This window comes from Camelus ferus, chromosome 1 (genome assembly GCF_009834535.1).
Source record: "Camelus ferus isolate YT-003-E chromosome 1, BCGSAC_Cfer_1.0, whole genome shotgun sequence".
Classification (NCBI taxonomy): domain Eukaryota; kingdom Metazoa; phylum Chordata; class Mammalia; order Artiodactyla; family Camelidae; genus Camelus; species Camelus ferus.
In genome coordinates this window covers 63,317,520-63,341,568 of record NC_045696.1, presented here as the reverse complement: position 1 = coordinate 63,341,568, position 24,049 = coordinate 63,317,520, and the positions used below count along the sequence as shown (strand labels likewise).

The window sequence follows — 24,049 nt, the reverse complement described above, 5'->3', positions numbered from 1 at the left end:
GGAGGTGGGCACTGACCCCATGGGTCCCCTGTGCACCAAGTCAGGCTCCTGCCCCTCATCCTTCCAGTCACCTCTACATCTGTTGTCTCCTCTTTTTCTCTTTAGCAATTAAAAACACGTTTCCAGGCAGAAAAATAGAAACAGGCATTGGCTTTTAACTGGATGTCAAAGGAGGGTGGAAATGGAATAGGGGCGGAAGAGGACCTTGGGTCGGGATGAGACGGGGGTAGGCATTAAATAATAGAAAAACACCAGGGGAGCAGCGTTATTTTATTCTCTGGACCACAATGCAGCTTTAGCGGGTGCTTTGCAAAGCTTGAGGAAGGCCTTGTGAGGTCTCAGACTCAGACTGGGGTAGTGGAGGAAGAGGGGAGACAGAGACTCAGGGTGCTGGAGCCAGCCGCCTCCACCTCCTCCACCTTGGAGATGTAAGTCCATCCCTTGTATCTGAAAACACCAAGCTTCAGCTCCCCTCCGCCATCTCCTGCCTGGTCAGGCCCAGAGGCCGTCTGCCCAGCTCCTGGCCCCTATGCCCTGGGCCTAGGGCTTCCTTGCCCGGGCCTCAATGGACACAGTGACCCTCACAGAGCCACAGCTGGACTTCAAGTCCCACTCCTGACTGGCATTGAGCGCCAGTGCTGGGAAGCCCGAGCCCTGCCTGGAGGACAGCTGGATGTTCAGCCAGCGACACTGGGCCTCATCACAAGCCAGCACCACGGTGCCCTCGGTGTTGCTGTAGGTGCACCGGCCCCGCACTGCCCTCTCCTCCGCAGCCAGATCCCAGCCACCCCCTGGCTCCCTGTCCTCCAGCCTCGGGGCCTGGAAGCCCAAGCGGTCCCGAGCGACGGGGCACACCAGCTGCTCCTCCTTCAAGGCAGGCACCACCTGGCCCTTCAGGTAGGCGGGGCCGGCACAGTAGGTCTGGATGTTGAAGAGCCGGTCGCTGTACTGGTGCAACCAGTTGAAGAGGTAGGCCAGGTGGCAGTCACACTGCCAAGGGTTGCCATGGAGGGCGAGGTTGAACAGGTTGTAGTTGGTGTCGAAGATGCCCTCCGGGAGCGTGGTCAGGTGGTTCTTGGAGAGGCTGAGCACCTCAAGTTTGGACAGGTTCTGAAAGAGGGCAGGGTGCAAGGCCGTCAGGTTGTTGCTACCCAGGTAGAGTTTGATCAGCCCCTCCAGGTCCCTGAAGATGCTAGCCGGGAGATGGGTGAGGGCGTTGTGTGAGAGCGTGAGAAAACTGAGGCCAGATAGGTTGGCAAAGGCCCCCTCGGCAACAGTTTCCAGCTGGTTGTGGGACAAGGACAGGCTGACCAGGCCAGGGGAACGGGAGAAGAGGCCGGCGGGCAACGTCTGCAGCTTGTTCCCCTGCAGGTTCAGGAAGGTCAGGTTGCGCAGGGCAGAGAAGACGGACGAGGGCAGGTGCCTGATGGCGTTGCGCTGCAGCCACAGCTTCTCCAGGCGGGACAGCTGCGCGAACACTTCCGAAGGCAGCTCGGAGATGCTGTTGCCATCCAGGGAGAGTTCCTGCAGTCTGCCCAGATTGCTGAACACCCCCTGGGGCAAGCCAGTCAGCGCATTGTTGCTCAGCTTCAGGGTCTGCAGGCTGCAGAGGGGGTCAAACAGCTCCTCGGGCAGCTGGGTCAGGAGGTTCTGAGCGAGGTTGAGGGTCCTCAGACGTCTCAGAGGCTGGAAGACTGTCCCGGTCAGGGTCTGGAGCCGGTTTCCCTGAAGCTGGAGGGACTCCAGTGCATCCATATGGTGGAAGAAGCCCACAGGCAGAGCCTCCAGCATGTTGAAATTGAGGGTGAACTTGCCCAATGAGGTCAGGTTGGAGAAGACATCGGCGCTGAGGTTGGAGAAGGTGCTGCCAGTGATCTCCAGGTCCTCAAGCCTTGGCAGCCCCCCGAAGGCATCCGGCCCGAAGTGGCACACGTTGGTGTTGAGGAAGACCACCTTGGTCAGGTTGGGGCTGCCGCTGAAGGCCCTGGCTCCCACCGTGGTGAACGAGGTCTCTACGAAGATGATGTGTGTAGCATAGGAGGGGATGTCCAGTGGGATGGCAGCCAGCTCCTCATCAGAGCAGAACACCTCCTGGATGAAACAGTCACACCCCACAGGGCAGGGCTGGGCAAGCTGGGCCAGGAGCAGGAGGCAAGCCCAGTGCAGCCAGGCTCCGAGCAGCATCTCCTAGATCCACGTGGGAAGAGAAAACAGAAGCAGTACCTTCACCTAGAGCAGCGTGGTCCTGTGACCAGCACACTGGCCAGCGAGCCAGGAGATGGGGAGCCTGTTTGTGTTTTTAATACCATCTCACAGCAGCCTGTGAGGATCAGAGTTCCGACCTCCTGACAGTGAGGGTGCCACATGGCCTGTCCACAGTCACCCTGCTGGTTAGTGGCAGGACCAAGCCCCTGGTCTCCTGGACTTCCTGTGTTCTTTCCAGATTGGAAAAATAGGTGAAAATGAGACCAAAAGGCATGGAAGAGAGGTATAAAAGGAGACCATGGATACTGTGGAATTTTTAAGATAATTTGTAAAATATGGGCAGATTATTTCTAAGTTGGAAATTTTTAAACCATAACTCTTCCCAAGTTTCCAAATCTCAGCACATTTCAAGAGCCTAATTATGAGGAGATCTTACCATCTGCTCTTGCTTCACTAAGAGTGAGCACAGCTGCAGGGACAAGACGGGCTCTTGTCTTGAAATGAGTCTGCCTGCTCCTCAGTACTGCTGCCCATGTGCTCCCCTCCTGCCCCCTCCTACTCCCTCCGCCCCCTCCCCCAACCACCATGGAGCCCACGGAACTTTCCAGCATCATGTGGACAGGAGGGTCCCAGATGCAGAGATTCCATAGACTGGTAGATTTTTGTTTGGGGGCTTTTGTTTTAAATGAGTGAAGGAGACCAGGTTTTCAGTTCACCAAATATTAATTTTTTTTTCTTAAACGCCAGCATCCACTCACAGGTCACAAATTGGTGATGCCCCTTACACACATGTTTGGTTTACCACTCAGTCTGTTTTATATGTGAACCATTAGCCAGTAGGTAGAAACTGAGCCATATCACAGTAAACATTTCCAGATTTCAGGGTGATTCAGGGGCGTTGGGCTTACATTCCCACATGACAACAGCAACGGGGGTTTAATCGCCCCAGTAAGGGATCTGCAACCCCCAGGTCACTATCGCTCTCACCCACGTCACCATTTACATGTCTCGTAGTGGTCAAGTTCCATGAGTTGGAATCCCAGCTCCATTACATTCTACCTATGTGACCTTGGGCAGATGCTTCAATTCCCTTATCTGTAAAATGAGGATAATAACAGTGCTAACCATGTTAGGGTAATTGTGAGGATTAAATGAATAAATATAGATAAAAGTTTTAGAACAGTGTCTGCCGCAGTGTGAGCAATTAATAAACCATGTTAACTATTGTTAAATGTTGCAAACCACCATCATTACAGAAAAGTTTATTGGAATAAGAAAAAAGTAGGAAGAATAAAATGCCCTTTAGATAGAATACGTTTAGCTTTAAAGAAAAAAGGAAGACAGGTAGACAGAAAAAAGGAAAGGCAGAAAGAAAGAGAAAACTCTCAGGCAATATAATCGTAGTTTTTCTCAATTTACCTGTCCTCAGCAAGAACTCACAGCGGGCTCCCTGCTGGGAAATCCTGGCCCCAAGCCCCCTTTGCTGGCTGCCTCCTGCATCGCAAGGTTCAGCTTGTGGCCAAAGGGCTCACATGCAAACACGGCTTACAAAAGCCCCCTATACCCTCTTCCCATTCACTCAATAACTCTCAGTTTTCCCAGGAATTTTTCCACCTAAACAATAGAGAAGGAACAGTTTCTCCCTGAGAAAGTGCATACCTCCCTTGAGGCTTTTCTGATGGCCACCCAGGTAAGGCACAGGAGGTGGATTTTACACCGTGGTAGGGAAGGTCTCTAACAGTGCCGGCACCTGCCTGCCACTCAGGACACAGGAGGGAAGGGGACAAGCCTCCTGGTCCTACCACCCTTAGACCAGTGTTACAGAGTTCAGCCTTAGCATGAGATTTGAGATTGTATGCACACAAAACAGATCAGAAGCAGAGGCCCTGGCTGAAGAAGGATGAGGTAGCCATGGTCCCACCCACATCTGCCACCTGGGCTGCCCCTAGGACCTTCCACAAAACCCCCAGATCCTGACAGAAGCCTTCTCTGACCCCAGGAACGAGGGACCTGGTGGTATGTTTATCTTAGTCCTTAGCCTCGTCCTCCGAATCATGGGTTCTCAGACTGTCCTTTTTGTGAGAAGATGAGTGTAGTCCTCTGTACGCTCAGCATCCAGCAGTGTTGACTCACCGTAGCTCGGCTAGGCTTCATGGGACTGAACCGTCCACAGCCAGGCTGAGCAGCTTGAGAGACAGACCTACCCTTCCCTGGAACGGATCCAGCCTGGAGTGAATGACCGCAGCCCAACATGAGCGTGGCCTTGAACCTTCCCCTCTCCCCCACAGAGTAAGAAGGGAGCAATTCTTGCTTGTAACATGTCATTATGTCATCAATGTCCCAGTCCCCTTCCTGCTAACCCCTCTGGTCCTTGGTTCTCAAAGGCAGTTTCCAGATGACATCCCACGGGAATGGACATGGGGGCCCTAGAGGTCATCTGGCCAACCTCACTGGGAGAGCAAGGCCAGGTGCTGGAGACGCGGGTGAAAGGAAAAGACCCGTGGGGGAGACCTTGCCTACCTGCCCAGCTGCCCTAGGAGGCGTCCTCTCTCCCCGCTGTGCCTCTGACTTCTAACCCACTGTCACTCAGAAATAATGTGCTTTAGAATTTTCCAACAAAGGAAGTAACTTGAGAATTCAGGACTTGCATCAGCATGGAAAATTCGTGTAAACAAATCAGCTTAGTCCCAGGCATTGGGGATGGGGGGCCTCTCTAATGTGGGGGGCTAAGCAAGGAGGTGAAGCCCACCTGCTGGCTCCCAAAGCTCTCACACCTGCATCTTGATCCTCAGAGCAAATCCAGAAATTCCCAGAACAGGAACACTGGGGCTCCCAGAGCTACAGCGACTGGTCCGAGGGCACACAGCTAAGACGTGTGGGGCCAGGATGGGTCCCCATGGCCTGAGTCCTCAGCAAGATGCTTGCAGTGACAACACGAGGCTTCTGGAACAGGCAGACCCATCCTCACATTTGCAGGACCCAAGGTGAACACCTACAAAGGACCTCACCTGCTGCCTGTCCCCTTCCCCTCTCACCTAACTCTCTCCAATACTGGGAGTAGAGACCCCACCCACAGCTGCCCCCCAGCACCCCACAAGCCTAAGGGCACACACTTCTGTGACAGGTCAGCCTAAGGAAGATGGACGTGGGGAGGCAACCCACACAAGCCCTGGGACCTAGGTACCAGAAGCAGGATTTAAAATGGGGACACAGCCTCCAGACAAACATCTCCCTTTGATCTTGCAAACTTCTCACCCCTTGGGGGTGTCCTGGTGGGAGAAGGGCCAGAATAGGACCTCTAAGATTCAGAGCAGGACTCTTGTCCCCGTCCACTGGGGTGGGAGGAAGCAGCAAGTGGTCCTCACAGTGAAGGTGGGGAACACTGATCATTTCCAAACGCTCCATTCCCAGCCCAAGACTCATTCTCACATCGCTCTAGAATGGCTAACAGTTTGGGTTCTGGAGTCAGACAGTCTGAGTTCAAATCTTGTCTCTCCTTTATTAGCTGTGTGGGCTGGACTGAATTACTTAAATTCTCTGTGCCTCAACTGCCTCATCTTCAAAACAGCAAGCTTCAGCACTACCCTCCTGGTGGGGTGGCTCTGGGGACTGGATGAGACAATGTGCTGAGCGCTCCACCGCCAGCGCGGGGCACACAGAGAGCGCTCAGCAGCAGCAGATCAGGGAAGCCCCAGCTCTGTTCTGAAGTAGTCGCAGAAGTCAGCTAAAGAAAAACGGATGAGATCACCCAACCACTTCATTTATGGCCCAGCGAGATCCCTCTCCACAGCACTTTTTCCAGCTCTTTCTTCCTTAGCCACGGGAAATGGGTGATTGTTTTGTCCCTGGCTTAGTGGGGCTCAGATTCCGCTGGCTCTGGCCAGGATGCCCCTATACTCGGGCCCCTTCGCCAAGCCACACTTAAGAGCAGGTCACCAGGGGCTCTGGAGATAAGAACTGTCCCTGCCTCGGTACCATGGAGGCTGGCACCAGAGGGGACAGTGGGGCGGCTGCCAGAAGATTCCTGCTTGTCATCTGAGAAACCACTTCTGCCTGTGTGCAGAGACCAGCAAATGCCCACAGAAATGTTCCGTGCTTTCAGCAAGCTGAGGAAGCCTGGCTTTTATGGGGTGGGGAGGCGTGACTGGTTGCTTTCCGGTGGGTACATATCTGCGTGTGCCACAAACAAGCTTGTCATCCACCACAGAGCCGGCCCTCACTCCTTCCAGAGGATGGTGGGAGCCCAGCCCTGCCCCCGCTCCCCTGGGGACTGCTGCTTGACTTAGGGTGTCCACGTCAGGGTCTGTCTCACCAACAGGCCTGGATTTAGCTGCTTGGGCTGCAGTACATCTGGGAACAGGAAGAGGGGCTTCCAAGACTCATCGGAGCCTCTGACTGTCCCATCAGGTCCCTGGAACCCTGGTCCCCTTTCCTTTCAACCCAGAGAGATAAGGCAAGTGGCTGGGGCAGTGGGACCTGGGCTGGGTTCCTGCCTTGGCCCCTCCCCTGCCAGCCAGCCCTCCCCACCCTGCTGCCCTCCAGGCCAACCCAAGTCACACCTCCCCAGGGAAGCCTTCCGTGACTGCGCCTCCTTTGGATTCCACAGGTGTCATGTCTTCTATTGAACACGTGGGTCCTTCTGCTTTGCATTCTGCTCAATTGCACCATCTGATCATGAGCCCCTGGGGGAGGAGTCCTGCCACCTGCAGCATCTCTTACCTGGCTGTGCACCCCAGCACCTGGCCTGGGGATGCTCACAGAGAAGGTGCTCGGGCCCTGGGTGTTGAATTGAACAAATGTGCTTGTGGCTCTCATGCGCCTATAGCTAGCTATAGCTTACTCTTTGTCCTGCTTTGTGGACTGGGGCTCTGTCAGCGTTGAGCCCTAGGTACAAATTCTGACACCACTACCTACTAGCTGTGTGGTCTAGGGCTGCCCACTCCAGCTCGCCAAGCCTCAGTTTCCCAATGCATGATTATAGCCCTATCCCTTAGTGTTAAAATTAGCACTCAACTGGATGATAAAGATGCTAAATTAGATGGTAATTAATAAAGCACTTAATACAGTGCCTGGCAAATAATAAATGTTCTAATAATAAAAGGTTGCCACATACATGCTTTATTTCTAGACTGACTATACTCTATTATGCAAACTGGACCCTGCTGGGAATAAAAGGGGCACTACTGATAATTATTCCACGAAGACAAGCATAAATGAGGGTGGAACCAGGCACACCTAGACATATGGTCACACTACTTATCCCCACCATTCACTAGGAGCTCTCTGAGCACAGGGACCAGGTCCCCTTCATCTCAGAATCCCCCTACTGTGACCTGCCTCCTGCCCCAGCCCAACACCACCCTGGCTGAGTATCTCCGGCGCTTCTCCCACCCAGGCAGGGGGACACAGAAAGTGCAGCCTGCCTGGAGCTGGGGACATGCTCTGAAACCTGGGAGGAGTGGTCAGCCTATCTCCTGCTCCTGAGCAAGGACCCCAGGCCAGATTCCTCCCCTCTCCCATAGACCCCGGAGCCCTGCAGTGACCCCAAGAGACCTACCGTGAGGGGCAGGGACCGGCTGCCCTGGCTCTTCCTCGGGAATAGAAGGGCCTCTGGGATGGTCAGTGGTCAGCAGCCCTGGTGCTGGTCAAAGTTCTAGGCAGTGGTTCCTCCCCTCACGTGGCCTGAGTGTTCCTGGAACACCAGGGTCACAGGACAGCAGGAGAGAACCGAGGCAAGGCCTCTGAAGATTACGAAGTGACCCTGAACCTTTCCCATGGACAGATCCCCGTTGGGGCCAAAATCCAGCTAAGGAGTATGGGCTTGGCACCTTTAGGACCCCAAGGGCATCCACCTGGCCCTAGAAAGTTCCCAGGCGGCTGCTCCGGAGTCAGGGGGACTGGAGTCAGGGGCCCACACTCACATCCCCTCCTGTGCAAGGCCGACCTCAGCTGGCAGCCGGCCCCAGGCACCTACCCGCTGACTCTCAATGCCAGGAGGAATTCCAAGGGGGTTGTGGGTTTGTTGTCTTGTGTTTGTTTCTCTATTTAATGCTTATTTAACTTGCTAAACCCCTTCTGAGTTAAAAGGGGGAAAAGAGATAGGGAGGGGAATTTTGGCCCAACGTGGAGAGGCACGCTTTCACCACTGGGATTATCCAAGGATGAAAGTTTGCTTTGGGAGGTAGTGATTTTCCAGCCCTGAAACTGTTCATCCAGGGGCTGCGGAACCAAGTCAAGAGTGCACGTGTGTGTGTGTGTGTGTGTGTGAGAGTGTGTGTGAGAGAGACATACATACCTATGTGAAATCAAACTGCAGATGTGCACAGCTGGCTGGGCACTGGGCATATGTGTGCATGTGCACATTAAACGGGCGCTGAGTGAACGTCAATGCCTTTCTGGTGACGGAGAAGAAACTCCAGCCCAGGAACTGGAGGCCTGGTTGTAGTGCACGCTCAGCCTAGCTCACTAGGCGACGATGGGGACTTCACTTCCTGTGGGGATCCTACCTTCTTCATCTATAAAATGGGTTGAACCTATTAAGGCCCCTTCTGGCCACCATGACCCATAGATATCATTGGTTATTTCATTTTTGGTCCCCATTCACTTTCCAAAGGCCTTTCCCAGCCCACAATCTGTCTGGGTCAGCCTTGCACCCGTGATGAGAGTAGAAAGGACAGGTGTGAGATCCCCTAGCCAAGACGCCCCGAGAGCACACACATGGCCTGTGTATACCATTTATTGTTGATTTTGTACACCAAATTTGTTACAAATAGCATCCAGCAAAGACAGACCCCGAGCCCTGCCCACCAGGGCTTACACTCTATAAAACCCCGGGGGTCTAGAAATCTCTAAACGCATTTCCAAGCACCTGGGACTATCGCAATGATTCTCTAAGCAAGGCAAACATGACCTAAGTTTGAAGGCAGCATGAAGGCAATGGCTGGTGAGAGCAATCTCTCCTTAGGGGAAGGAGAAAGCTCGGACTCAGGGGAGTTTGGCCAGGAGGAGTACCCGCCCACCCTCTCTGTCCTGCAGCGACAGCCTCCTCCCCAAGGCCATCACTGCCTCCCCTGCAACCCAGATTCAGTTCTGCTTGTGGGGTCTGTGGGCTGAATCCTTTGAGTGATTTCTAGCTAAAGGCTGGGCAACATCCAATGTCTGTTTACCAACTCTATTATCTAGTTTCTCTAGCTGCCTGCTTTCCGTAAGCTTCCTGAATTTGGAAATGATTCCTGAAACTGCTCTGCCTAAATCTGAAAGAGTGTAATGCTTGTCTGTTGCCCGTGAAGAGTTCTGAGAACTATGTTGTGCCTTTAAATTCTAACAAGGAGGAATAATATATACACAGCCCAAGAGTTCCCTTGAGAGAAGCCAGTTTTTCTTTAATGGATGGATGAGTTTAATTTTTCTCTTGTAATTTACAAAGCTTTTAATCCACACAGTACCAAGTGAGGTTCCAATGGCCAAGACTAGGGGGAGAAATAGGGCAGTGACTTCCATTTTCTTTTGGTTTAAAGACAAAAGCCCAGGACAGGCCATGGGGTCTTGTACAAAGTTTAAAGAGAGAAGAAAACCCAGAGCCTGTTGAATCGTTGTGGAAAAACAGGAGGTTTTAGACCTCACGAGGGGAAAATGGCACTGCTCATGCACAGTGGTGTTGTGAGGGTAAAAAAGACTGTTAAGTGCTATGCACAGCAACATTTTTGAAAAACAGTGGTTCTCACTGGCTTTCATTGTCTTTGCTCAAATACCAACCCTCCACTCCAAATGGAGGCTGCTGATACTGGCAAGGTGAACTAGAAGCCAGTGAGCAAAGGGGAAAGTGAACTCAACTTTTGGGGGACCAAGCAGCTCACTCTAGCCCTAAGAAGTGAGCAAATGCACTGTCTGTTGGAAAGGAAACTCCATCCACATTTTCTGGCAGCTCCCTGAGCAGGCGACGTGGTTCAGAGAGACCAAAAGGCCTGCCAGGGAAGAGGAGGTCTGGTGGCTCCCTCCAGTACACTCCAATGGGAGAAAGGATCAGGCAAGCTCAGAAAGTCAGGTAAAGGGTCCACAACCCCTACCTAGGTCCTCCTGGGGGGAGTCATCTGAGGACAGCTGTCCTCAGGCCAGCCTTTGGCCTGAAGACACAAGTTAATATCCAGAGACGAAAATAGCCCCAGGTCATGGCCAATGCCATCAAAACCTAGAGGTCTGGGTTCAGATTGGCAGGGCACACTGGATGAACGGGATGCCTTCCTCACCTCTCTGCCATCTCCGGCCCACATGTACCCTTGCACAATGAGACACTGGAGCCTACTCACAAGGGGCACCTTGAGGAACGCAGTGGCAAACCATGCTTCCTGTCTGCAGAAGAGAAGCCAGGCTTCCCTGTTGGGCCTCAGGCTCAATAAAGCAGGTCACCATCAGTGGAACGACGCCCATGCTCCAAGCTCTGGGCTCACTTCCTTTTGGACCCTGGAAAGCCTTGGTACATGTCCACCACTTGCTGTAAATATTTTGAATACATTTTAGAGATCCAGATTTACCTTTGGGATATGCTGTCTTTTGCCTCTGATAGGCCCCATCTCTCCCCGAGTCCCTGGGACAGGGAGTGAAAAGTTACAAAGTGCACTAGTTCTTACACACATCCATTCCTGGACTCTTTTTACTGGGACCCTGTCAGCATCGTGCTACTAAGGCCCCAGAGGATTCCTTATTTGTCTCATGGGGCAGAGGGAACTAGCAAGGGCCAGTCAGGATTGATGGTGAATTTCCAAATCCTTACAGTGTTGGCTGCAGCTCTTTCCTGGGCAGAAACAGACACCTGAAACTCCCCAATTCACTTTTTTTAACCTCTAAGCTGGTAGACCAGTTGTCCAGAAGAAGACCTGCATTGCCATGACTGTACTGTCTTTGTTAATGTGAATATGTGTGTAGCGGGAAGGGTGGCGAGGGCAGATGTTCATGTGACAGTAACTCTGGACCAAACAGCTCAACTCTTGTAACCACACCACAGGCAGGGAGAAGCTCCAGAGAGGGCCTTGACCCACTGTAACCTGTCTGTGTACGCTGATGTTGCCTGCTGTGTTTGAGAATGCTGAAGTTCAGTTTCTAGCTGACCGTAACATAGATGGAGAATTTTACCACGACATTAGAGGGATTGCTGGATTCCATTACACTTGGCCGTCCAATTAAAGGATCTCATCTCTGAGCTATTTCACGTCCCCCAAGTGGAGAGTGAAAATTAAAAACAGATATAGGCATATGATGTCCATAAAAGGCACAGGCAGAGGTGCCTCCAAAGAGAAACACACAGCTTGTTGGCAGGGGAGGGTGTGTGGTTGCATGGGCTCCTCTAGTTGAGATGCTTCTGACCTGGCCAGTCTCGGTGCCTCAAGGTCTGGGATTTAATACAATCTCATGCCCAGGTCAGAGTATACCTATGTCTCCTCCTCCACCCCTGGCAGCTGGGCCTTTGCAAGGGCTGGCGGGGGTGGGGGTTGGGCAGTGAGGAGCCCATCCCAGGTCGGGAGCCAGATCCCAGGTAAGTCCATGCCACCTCCACAAGCCCCAGTCTTCTCCAGTGAAAGGCCAGGATGGAGAATCCTGGTGATGCCTCGTTTCTTGATCTGGTGCTGATTACATGGCTGTGTAGTTTGTGAAAACCCATCAAACTACACACTATCACGCTCCCACTTTTCTGTTATGTATGTTGCACTTCCATAAAAAGTTGAAAGGGGAAAACCCTAGGGGTGAACACAAGGACCTCCAGGTACCAGGTTGCCTTCCCCATCCAGTACCAATAAGCTGATTTTCATGTTTTTAGGGGGTCAGAAATTCGACATGATTTTATTCCTTAAAGGACTAACACTTTCAAAGCAAAGCTGGCAGCTAAGCAATACCTTTCTCTAAGAGGCTGGAATTATTGCACAGGTGCCTTTCTTCCTTTTTCAGATAAAAATCACAAGAGAGACACTGATGATGGCTCTGTCTCTAAGAAATGAAAAGCCTCATTTTTCTTTTCTCTCTTTCATAGCATCCTGAAAGCCAGGGCATTTGGCAGTTCTTAAGAAATCAGCTGAATGGTCTGAAGCCTTCTTTGAAGAGAGAAGTCACCTTGCCTTCAGGAGCAGGAAATGAAGGGAGATCTTTCATTTGAGGGGACAGTGGAGAGCCCATGCCACAAAGATGAGGAGCAAAGAAGGGAAATCAGCTTACATAATACTTGGGATAGAGGCTGTCCCAGTGGAGAACTTTTCCCACAAAGTGGGCAAGCGTGTAATAATTGTGTGTATAAAGGCCAGTGGGGCCACGGGCACAGGAGAGGTTGTTCTTGGAGGAAAGCTGGTGAGGCTTTAGAAGAGAGGCTTTCTTGAAAGAAACCCAAGGATGTGAGTTGGGAACCCCACAGGGTTTTGGACATGTTAGACCTCCCTGGTGGTAAGAAGGCTTCTACAGGAGAACCAGGCAGGCCAGGACAAGGTGGAGGCACCTTTCTCTAGGGGACCAGAGCAAGGGAGCAAGGGGATGGCTCTGGAGGCCCAGGGATGGAGGCAGAATGATGAAATCCCGGATCCTCTGGTGGTCCCACCATTCCCCAGCCCTGCCTCCAGCCTGCCTCTCTAACACTCATTGGGTGCTTTCATCTGCATCAGGACCGCGTGGTTCCTCTTCTTGCAGCAACAACAGCAGATGCAGGCGGCCAGGGAGCAGGCCAGGGCAATGATGCCAATGACAATGGCGGCAATGGCCAGCCCTCTCTGGGCCTGGGTCATGCCCCCTGTGCCACGGTCATCAGTGGCCACAATGGTGGTGAGATCGGTGTAGTCCTCCGTGATGCTGGTGAAGTCAGTGCTGGAGGAGATGGAGGTAGTGTCAGGGTAGCTAGGGGTGTCCGGGTACCTGGGTGTCTCTGGGTAGCTGGGCACATGGGGGACCACTGGGCCATGAACACTGGGGACAGCAACATTGACATTGATGATGATGAGGGACTGGCCTCGGACACTGGCTGGGCTGAAACATACCGGGAGTGTGTCTGTCCCCAACCTGACCTTGTTAAGCAGGAGCCAATCGCGGAGCGGAAGGATGTCTGAGTCACACCTCCAGGGGTTGTCATAGAGCCGCAGCTCACACAGCTTCCCTAGGTGATCAAAGATGCCCAAGGGAAGGTTCTCCAGCTGGTTGTTCTGCAGTTGGATGGTCATGAGGCCATTGACGTTGGCGAAGATATTCCCTGGGAGCTGCCTGAGGCGGTTGTTCTGTAGGGAGATGTTCTGCAGGTTGGCCAGCATGCGGAAGACGCTCCCGTCCAGCTCCTGCAGCGCATTGGTGTGGAGGGACAGCTCCCGCAGCTCCACCAGCCCATTGAAGGCATCCGGTGAGATGTAGCTGATCTGGTTGCGGCTGAGGATCAGGACCTGCAACTGGTGGAGGCTGCTGAAGACGTTGTCAGGGAGGGAAGTGATGTGGTTGTCGTAGAGCCACAGCTCACGCAGGTTGTGCATGGGTCCAAAGATGCCCGGTGAGAGCTCCTTCAGGGAATTCCCAAACAGCGTGAGCCGGTTGAGCTGGGGCAGCTGCATGAAGATGCCAGGGGGCAGCTGGGAGATGTGGTTGTTGGACAGGTAGAGCTTCTGGAGGTTCCGGTTGCTGTGGAAGAGGCCAGGGGACAGCACACTGATCTGGTTCTGCTGCAGGGCCAGTTCCTGGAGGTTGCCAAGTGCATCAAAAGTGCCCATGGGAATGTCCGAGAGCCTGTTCTCATACAGCCGGAGGACCTGGAGGTTGCCCAGGTGTTGGAAGACCCTGGGCGAGAGATGAGTGAGGCTATTCTTGCCCAGGTTGAGCTTGGTGAGGCCCACCAAGTGGTCGAAGATCCCATCGGGGATGTATTCCAGGTGGTTGCCATGGAGCTGCAGTTCCTTGAGGTTGCTGAACTGGGAGAAGTGGGCTGGCTGGATCTGCACCAGCTGGTTGCTGGACAGAAGGAGCGACTCAAGGTTGTCCAGGCCCTGGAAGAGGCCAATGGGCAGAACCTGAAGCTTGTTGTTGGCGAGGCTGAGGTAGCGCAGCGAGCCCAGGTTGCGGAAGGCCCCAGGCATGATGTGGGACAGCTCATTCTTCTCAATCCTCAGGGCGATCAGGGCCGAGATGTTGAGGAACGGCGCCTCGCTGAGTTCGGTGATGTGCGTGTTGAGGATCTGCAGGCTCATGGCGTTCCAGGGCAGAGGGGTGGGCACCGCCACGATGCGTGCCCCTGTGCACTCCACCTGGGAGGCCCTGGAGCAGGTACACTCGCTCGGGCAGCCATAGTAGGCGAGGCCCACAGCCCAGGCTTGGCAGCCCACCAGCAAAAGGAGATAATGTTTCAGTGGCATGGCCTCTGCAAGGAGACAGAGCACACATGTGTCAGGGCCGCCCTTCACCAATGCTGCAGCTATTTTTAAGGCAACTTTGGGTGCCAAACACTGGCTTGCCTTTGGACCCATCACTGCACAGCCATCTCATGCTGCCTGCGGTCTGGTCTGCAAGCCTCTTGGCCTTCCCCCACTGCCTTCCTACTTCCATGTCTTTGCCCAAGCAATTCCCCCTGCCTGGAGAGCACTCCTTCCTCATCCAAACCTTCCCCACGCTTCTAAGTCTAGCTCAGATGCGTCACCTCCAGGAAGCTTTCTCAGATTCCATGAGTCAGCATTAGTTACCCTCCCGTGCAGGCAGTCTTCCCAGCCTCCATCATGGCCTGTGCCGGGGTGGCCGCATGTGGCACTCGTTGTGCGGCCGTCCATCACCTTCACTAGTCAATAAGCTTTGCAAGGGCAGGGATGCTCATCTCCCACCCCATGGGCTCCTTCAGTCAGGAACAGTATCTTGTCCATCTCTGTACCCTCACGGCACCTGGACCTGCTGGTTGAACATGGCTTCCTCAGGAGGACAGACAGGAAATGAGAACAAATAAACAGGGCCTGAACCTGGGGGAAGACGCTAAAGCCAGAAACATGGCGGCATGCTGGGAAGAGCTGCAGCAGCCAGCAGAGGCGGGACTACTCTGGAATCTCATGGAAAAGACTGCAGGGAAGCTCAGCTTCCCCTCTCCCTGGGCCCTGTCCTGCACCAGCCACCAACAACCTGCCCCTGTGTTAGCACTTTCACAAGGCTGGGCTTAAACCAAACCGTCTTCCCAATAAAAGGAAGTGATCTGCTCCACTTCCTGTCTTGCTGGAAGGGGCTGCTGTGTGTCAGCGACATCTGGACTCTGCCTTCTGGGTACTAGTCTCAGTTTCCAAAAGAAACACTGAGTGGCTTTGAGGAAATCTCAGAAAACTTAGGATGTACTTTGAGCTGACAGGTTGTAGGCCCAGATGCTCCTGTAGACATGGTGCTAATCTGGGAATAGAGTCAAATCTTCCTCAGGGAAGGTTTGGTGTTTGAAGTCAGGTCTATAAACTATATAGAAGGTGGAGACGTGGGGATAGTTAAGGACCACCCACTAGCTGTCTGACCCTGAATGAAGCTTGAGGCCTCATAATATATAAATATTATATATATGTGTGTGTGTGTGTGTGTGTGTGTGTGTGTGTGTGTGTGTGTATACACATACATATATATACAATGGGATACTACTCATCCATAAAAAAGACTACAATAATGCCATTTGCAGCAACATAGATGGACCTGGAGATTGTCATGCTAAGTGAAGTAAGCCAAAAAGAGAAAGACAAATACCATATGATATCACTTATATGTGGAATCTAAAAAAAAGAGACAAATGAACTTTACAAAACAGAAACAGATTCACAGACATAGAAAACAAAATTGTGGTTACCGGGGGGAAAAGGAGGAGGTGGAAGGATAAATTGGGACTTTGGGATTTGCAGATACACACTACTATATATAAAATAGGTAAACAACATGGTCTTACTGCAGAGCACAGGGAACTGTATTATTCAATACCTTGTAATAGCCTATAATGAAAAAGAATATGAAAAGGAATATATATGTACATTGGTATAACTGATAATGGGTAAGAGAGTTACTAGATGAAGGAGAGCTTAAGGTTTTAGGAAGGGGCAAATGGATTGATACTGGTATCATAAACTAATCAAAGGTGTATGAGGGAGGAACAGGTTTAAATAGGGAGAATGGGAAGCGTTCAGTGAGAGGTATCTGTAAGACAGCTTGGAGATCGTGTGGAATTTGCTTCTACATATTCTGTTAGATAAAATTCCGGAAAGTTTAGTAGATAGTATTCAAATTTTGTTACATTTTGAAAGATTATCCTTTACAAGTATTGTACCTGTGAAAACAGTCTCAGCATATGGATCATCTGCTTCTCCAAACTCTCAATACCATTGACATTATAATCTTTTTTAAGTTGTGTTTATCTGATAGAATAAAATCTATATCTTGCTTTTAAAAAAAATAACAACTTGACAAATGGAGTCTAGATGCAAAGGAAAGCGGCCAGATTAAGCTATGGACACACCTAAGAGGATAAGCTTGCATAGACAAATGTCAGCTCCAGAACTTGAGAGCAGAAAATGAACAGCTTAGACAAGAGGTACTGAAAAAGTACCTTAACATCCACCCCTGGAGAAAGGCTTACAGCTTTTTATTGACAGTAACAGAGAAAGGAGACTGCCCGCAAAAGCTAATGCGATCTTAGCCTGCATTAGCAGAAGTATTACGTGTGAAACAAAGGAGGTGATGGTGGTATTGTGCACTGCCTTGATCAATCCACACCTATATTGCTGGCTCTGGTCCACCCTGAACTTCAAGAGGCCAATGACACACTGATGAAGGTCTTCTAGAGAAGGGTAAGCAGAAGATAAGGAACCAGAAACCAGAACACCTGAGCATCCATTGAAGGAACTGTAGATGAACAGCTAGAAGGAGAGAAGATGTGAGCAAGCAGCAGGTTTTAGCTCACCACCAAAGTCAGCTTGTCTGAGTCAGAGTGGACAACCCCACAGAGGTAGTAAGCTCCCTGTCACCAAAAATCTTCAAGCAGAAACTGAGTAACTACTTGGTAAGGAAACTGGAGAGAAGATTACTCCACCTGGTAGGGGACTGGACTAGATGACAGCTGACGTCCTGCCCATCCCCAAGATTTTAGGATTCCAAGGGTGAGTCCCAAAACAAGGATATGAGATCCATCTACCAGGACAACTGTGCGTGCGCTCCCAGGGGGTCAGCGCAGACAGGTATGGGTGTTTGCCCATCCCCTTGATACATGTGTGTGAGAGAGATTTGCCCCTTGGACTGACTTAGAAAAGGTGGAGCTCTAATCACTCCTGGTAATGAACCATCCAGTACTTATTTTGTGTACTCTTACGCCCACAATGCTTCAAAATGGTGCTGTACCCCAAGTATCAGAGACTAAATTAAAGTGTCTGGCAAGCCCAGGGCAGTCTCTGTTGAGTTTCCCCATCAGTAAATGAGAGTATGGAACAAGATGCACTCCAAAGATCTATCTCAGACCTTCTCAGAGTGTGCACTCCCAGCTGGGGAGGGGGCATCCAGGCAGCCCAGGAAGGGCCAGGGCCAGGGGGCGATGCCTTATGACTTGGGAGGAGGAGGGAAGAAGATTCCTTATGGGAACACAGCCACTATTGTCTAAAATGGACCATACTCAGTTTGACAAATATTGCAAGAATCTACAGAATTTTTCCTTTTTCTAAATCCTCATGTCGGCAGAGCCCACCCCAGCACCACATGGAGTGGTTTCCTATTTTCCAGCACTTGTCACTGCCACAGCTGGTACTGATTACTCCAAAGGACCTCCTGAGAGCCCACCTCAGACCCAACAGCAGAGCCCTCCCGGGAGGGAGGGGCCGCAGGAGCAGGGCCGGAGAGCCAGCCGGCCCTTGGATTTTCAGAAAGTGTTACAAGCATCCGTGGCAGCCTGAGGCCCTCAGGAGCCCGGCACACAGCAGCCTAATAGCCAACGCTGCCCGATGCCGCTTGGCAGCTGTGACAAATGCCAGTTAAAGACCCACAAAGCTGCCCTAATTACACCCTCCTCCTCCAGGTGGCCAAACGTGTCCTCAGTCACTGTGGGGACTCCATCCAGCCCCTGTCCTGGGATGGGGCGCAGCCTGGCATCTGTTGCTGGCCGGGGGAATTCATTGAGTGGCAGACACAAAGAAGGACAGACAGACAGCTCACCTGGACACTCTGACGCGGTTCCTCCCCAGGAGGAGAAGCGCTTGGGACCAGGCGCTCTGACTCTGGGTCTCTTTAGCAAGAAATGCCTATGACTCATAAGCCAACACATAATTAGCCTGGAAGCCCTGGGCTTTGCCGGTTGGTGGGCTGGGACTTTTGGGTTTAATACCATCATTCACATTCCCTAAACAGGAGGTTCCCTGGGAGGAGACCCTTCCTATTTCAACGCCACGGAGCCAAGCTTTGGGAAAGAGCCTTGGAGATGGACGCACTGCTCAGCCTTGACTCTGAGTTGGAGTGTGAGTGTAGGTCAATTCCCCAGGCCTCCGGTTCTCCTCCTGTAAAGAGTCCCAAGGGCCCTGGGCAGCTCACCAGAGACAGAAAGGAGATTTGGCCTGAAACCTCACCTTTCCCACCATTTCTTATAGGTCACACCCAACCTCCAGCAGCGCCACCTTCAGACTGAGGCTTGAGAACCTCGTATCATTGTTTACAAGCCCATCTTGCTTCAAAAGTTTTCCAGGCAGGGCAATTCCATTTGTTAATCGGTGCATCTTCACATGGCCACATTTCATGGATCAGGATGCTGAGAAAGGCTTAGGGAGCCTCTGGTCCTGCCCTCTCCCAGTGCACCAGGGGAAATTGAGGCCCAGAGAGAAGATCTCCCTCCCTGGCCTGTGCCCTCCCCCCACAGAGGTCTCCCTACACATGGCCTCTTCTGCTTTGAGATGCTGCCCTGTCCAATGGAGAGAGGAGCCAGGCTTGAGGCTGTGTTGTCTCCCCTGCACACAGCCAGTATCGCTCCTCTCTGCACGGTCCACCAGATCCGAAGTCACTGACTGAGCGGCTTAGTGTGTCCTGACCGCCCCATCTCACTTAAAGGGGGTAACCACTACCTCCTCCAGGTCAGTACATAAACACCACCTGGAAATGCCTGGGAAGCTTGCTTAATAGACCCAACCTCACAGCATTACAGCAATGAGGAGTAACTGAGTTCATGCATGGAAAGTACTTGGACTTGTTTTTGGCCCCAAATGAGTACCTGATAAATTATTCTTCATCCTACTGTTGAGTAAAATCAGAATCTCTGGAGTTTCTACCCACAGAGATCCTAATCCTTGGATGGGAGGTGGGAACCAACACCCTGCATATGTAACAAATTCCCCAAGTGACTCTGATGCAGGGGTCCCATACACACACAGCCCACACTCAGAAGCACCCCTTCAGGTCTAGACCAGCTGGGACCCACGCTCCTGATCTATGTCTTTTTGCCAAGACAGAGACTGAACCCTGGATCAGGGAGGCTGAAGGTCGGGCCATAGACCTGGTCCAGCCCCCTCTACTGATATTTCCTTCAGTGGCCCTTTCTCCATCCCCAGAAATCTGGGGTTTGGGCTGAGCTGAACCCAGAAGTAGAGGCTGGTCCCAGAAGCAGCACTAGGAGTCCAGGGTATCAGAGACACAAGGGCCTTTGGAGCTGACCTGGTCAAACCACCTGGTCACTCTGTAGACGGGAAAAACAAGGGGCTCTGAATGGGGGGGGCCTTGCCCTAGGTCACACAGTCAGCAGATGATTCCAGACACCCAAGTCAGGGCCCTACCTAACCCTGGGGCTTGGCGAACCACTCAGCCTTATCATGAGGCTTCAGGACCTTGTCACCCAAATGTCTGGCAGTGCCTGGAAGTGGGGGAGAGGTGGCTTCCCACTCTCCATTCTAAAATGATGTCAGCCTTAAAGAGCAGCCACCCTCCAGCTGCCTAGCACGATTAGTCAAGGTCAAGTGTCTCTATCAAATCGCAGGCTGCATGGTTTGGGGGATGTTCTTCCTCAACGCCCAGGTCTGATGCTCATGTTTGCTCAGTGTCACCTAAGTGGCCTGGAGGAGTGGAGGGAAGGAACAGAAGAGGTCACTAGAAGGGGTTGATCTCGTCACCTCAGAACACAGCCCCGTTAGGGACTCTACCCATTAGGAAAGCTCTACCCCAAACACATCCTGGATCCCCAAGGGAAGAGGGGCCACCCTCATTTCCCCACCTCTTGCCCCCACCCCTGCCTGGCTCAATTGTTAACCTCATCTCTCCTGGTCTTTAAAGTTAAAATGCAGTTCATTTGTTTAAAAAAGAAAATGAGTTTACCATTTTTTTAATATTTAAAAATTTGTTTAAAAAAGGAAACTGAGATTTGTTTTAAAAAGAAAATGAAAAACAAAAGAAAAGCAAGCCCTTCCCAGCCCCAGGGTTAGGGGAGGTAGGGCTTCCTACAGAAACCATGGCAGGGCTGTAATTAGCCTGGCAAAAAGGAGATTATGACAAACTTGCCAGCAGAACGGGAAGAAGCTCCCACTTGGGGCTTTTAGTTTTAAAGCTGTAGGCTACAGCCCCCTTCTCAGGGTAACACCTGGGGGCCCAACTTGGATAGAAATGGATCAGGCCCTTCTCAAAGCATCTTGAAAGAAGGTTCTAAATCCTGTGTCCCAAAAGTCCAGGGAGGCAGTGAAACCAGAAGCTGCAGTCCATCTTCTGCGGTCAGGATTTAGGGAAGCAAATTGTCATGTGTAATTACAGTCCCGAGAGTGTTTGCTGGCACTCATCCCAGTTGGAACGACTTCTCTCCCAGCTTTCCTTGTTTCTCTACATCTGGATCTACTCTCACTGGCAACCCACCCCGCACTCACTGAGCAACCCAAGCAGCATCCCCAGCCCTGGGAGAGTCTTCCGTGCCTTGACCTTCTGCCAGGTTGGTTTAGAGCCCTCCCCCTCCCCAGCTTCCCCCCCCCCCCCGAGCTTTCCCCACCGGCCTCTCTCACACACTTGTCTCATCACTGCAGAGCCCGCCCGACTGACTCAAGACCACAGGCAAATGGGACTGTCTGGCCCTGAATGTGCCCCAGATGTTCAGTCAATGCAGAGTGTAAGACGTGACAGCCATTACAGACTTTCTAAATTACGGAGCCAGCGGCACCAGCACTGGCTGAGATACGGTGACATAATCCTAAAGGAGCAGTCAAGGTGACAGACAGGCATCCAGCACCTTTGGTCTGAGCGATGTGTCGTCCAAGAGAGAGTCGCAGCCTGCCCTGAGGTAACCCATTGGCCCTGGAGGTAGACTGGCTCTTTCACATCTGGGAAAGGTGGGAAGTTCTAGAAAAGTTCTAGTTTTTCACATCTGGTTCCTTGGCCCTGCTCCTGCCTCTGCGTTTGAGCAGAGACACCAGTAAAGGTACAAGAGTCACAATTTTAAATGCAAATCACCCTGATCACAAATCCATCTCCAGCCCTGACTCTCCCTGCCCAAAGCCAGCAGCCACAGCCAAGCTCCAACACTCCAATTGGCGAGAGGGAAAGCTGCCAGTTTGGGGTCGCCTAAGCCACACACAAACTTAGAATTTGGAACAACCCTGAGTCCATGGCTGAATTTCAAGTTGGAAATAGAAACCAGGCACCAGCACATCTGCTGAAGCTGTTTTTGTAACAACTATAAATCAGCTTATGAAAAGAGGACAGTGCTCTTGCCTGGGAAACCCCCATTGGTCCTGGACAGACCCGAATGCAGGACAGGCCGCTGGTGGCCACCATAGTAAGTGCTGGGGAAAAGGATTTGGGTTCGAATAACCTGAATCTTAAGAGAAATTCTTCTCCCAATGGAGCTAGTATCCTGAAAAAGGTAAGATGGGTAACTGATGTGAGCATTTAATCAACTTTCAACGCATCTTGCTCGTCTAAAACATCTTCCCAGCATCCCAGGTCGACATCAGGGACCGGTCGGGGCAAAAGGAGCAAGAGGCTGGTCAGGAATCGGCAGAGCAAGGCTGTGGCCCCAGGCGCCTGGGCAGCGTGGGGTCGGGCCACGCGCCCCGCCGGTGCAGGCTCCACTGGCCAAGGTTGGAGAGCATCCATCCTCAGGCACCGCGCCAGTCCTGGACCCTCTTCCCGGGGTAGCGGGTCAACAGAAAAAGAGGAGGTGGATGGCCAGGTCCTTCCAGGCGGGTGGGAGGGAGGGAGGAGGCAGGAGGCCGGCCCGCCTACTTACCAGCAGCGCGGCGCCCGCTCGCCCGCCGTCGACCAGAGGGAGCGCGAGAGGAGGACTTGGGACGGCTCAAGACTGCAGCATGAGTGCGGCTGGCTGGGCGCTCCCGGTATTTAAAGGATGCCCGGCATGAGTCACCGCCAGGGGCAGTGTCGGCGCGGTGGCGGGGAGGGGCACGCGCGCCACTGCAGCGCCCCGACGTGCGAGGACAGCCGGCAATCACCAAGGGAGGCAAGCCTGCGCGCTGCAGCGGAAGGGGTTTTCCTCAGCCGGCTTTTTTTTTTTTCTTTTAAAGAACATATTTTTCCTCTTGTGTCTTTTCCTCCAGTGTTTCTTTTGGACTCTCACTGCATTGGCCCCTGCGGTTCTAGAAAAGAGCTGTGGCTCTAGAGAAGGCATTCGTTCTTTGTCCTTTTAAACTTTTGCTTTGGAAGTAATTTGATATCGACAGAAAATCTGCAATAATAATACAAGGAACACTCTTATTTGCTTAATCCAATTCACCTGTTAACATTTTGAGAAAATTCCGAGGAAAGATAAATTTACCCCCATGGGACCCCTCCTAAAAAAAAATGTTTCAATCCCCTCTGACATCATCCTCTGTCCCCTCACTGCCCCCTCCCAGAAGTGGGTCCACAGCAGTTAAGGGACATATCTAAGAAGGAGGGGCTCCCTATGCCCTGCACCTCTGCATTGGAACTTGTGTCCTGCTGCTTTGGTGGGCAGGAAACCATTTCTACTCATGGTAACGCCAAGAGGGCCTGGGAAAGGGGAGAAAGAAGTCGTGGTTGGAGGGGCGGGGAGGCTGTTAAATCCCAGCTTCTCCAAGGTGGAGACTCTACAGGGTTGAGCTGCCCTAGATGAAGCCACCTGCCCTTCTCTGGCTCAGTTAACCCTCTCAGCCAAGTGGGGAGAGTGATATTTACACACAGTGCTTCTCGGAATGCTAAGAGACTTAATTAATGTTTGTGCCGCGCTTTGAGATCTGTGATGAAAGGAAAACATAAAAGTGTTATTACTGAAATAGTCATTTGGGTGGCTTGCCATGGTCAAGCCCTTCAGCCTGAATCACACCGCATTCCTCCTCACCCTGGAACCATGATTCAGAGACAGAAACAAAAAATGCCCTGTCAATTAAGTAACACTGGCCCAAGAGAGGCAGGCACTGCTTGGAGGGGGTCTTCACACAGCTCCCAGCCTGTCTCTTCAACCACCAGCCTTCCTTCCCAATAATATTCCACATAGAGAACTCCTTCCCTCTTACTGCCCTGGAGCCTCCACATCCCAAAACTGGTGTCTTCAACTGCCTTTCCATAGAATCTGCAAGAAACCCTTCCTTCTGTCCCAACCCTGATGTTCAGCCACCCTGTGCCAGGCCCCGTGCTGGGAGCTGCGGACAACACAAGGATGAATCAGATATGTTTCTTGCCCATAAAGAGCTGGCACTCAGTGGGGAGGAAGGAAGACTGATCATTTTTGAAGCACGTACTGTGCACCAGAAAGCCCACAGGCTCCTTATTGCATCAGTGTATCACTTTGTCTACACTGGGTTTCTCAGCCACGCCATATTGCCTTTCAGGTCCAGAGGATTCTTCGTTGTCGGGAGCTGTCCTAGAGATTGTAGGCTGCTTGGAGCATCCACTAGCCTCTACCCACTAGATACCTATA

General features: G+C 52.1%; 2 protein-coding genes across 4 annotated transcripts; both read right to left on the bottom strand.

Moving 5' to 3' along the window:
- Positions 1-233: 233 nt before the first annotated feature.
- On the bottom strand, positions 234-7,901 carry CPN2 (carboxypeptidase N subunit 2). 3 transcript variants are annotated; one of them, XM_014554414.2, is made up of 2 exons: positions 7,763-7,901; positions 234-2,187 (listed from the first exon to the last, which is right to left on the bottom strand). In XM_014554414.2, exon 2 carries the CDS (start codon positions 2,182-2,184, stop codon positions 541-543), a length of 1,644 nt encoding a protein of 547 aa, XP_014409900.1. In that variant the 5' UTR covers positions 2,185-2,187; positions 7,763-7,901; the 3' UTR covers positions 234-540. The 3 variants fall into 3 exon arrangements, with proteins under 3 accessions (XP_014409900.1, XP_006179019.1, XP_014409902.1); XM_006178957.3 differs by having other exon boundaries at positions 234-2,184; positions 7,763-7,855; XM_014554416.2 differs by having other exon boundaries at positions 234-2,193; positions 7,763-7,818.
- Positions 7,902-8,925: 1,024 nt separating this feature from the next.
- On the bottom strand, positions 8,926-22,502 carry LRRC15 (leucine rich repeat containing 15). The gene is made up of 2 exons (XM_014554417.2): positions 22,385-22,502; positions 8,926-14,572 (listed from the first exon to the last, which is right to left on the bottom strand). The coding sequence occupies exon 2, from the start codon at positions 14,565-14,567 to the stop codon at positions 12,813-12,815; it is 1,755 nt and encodes a 584-aa protein (XP_014409903.1). The 5' UTR covers positions 14,568-14,572; positions 22,385-22,502; the 3' UTR covers positions 8,926-12,812.
- Between the last annotated feature and the right edge of the window lie 1,547 nt (positions 22,503-24,049).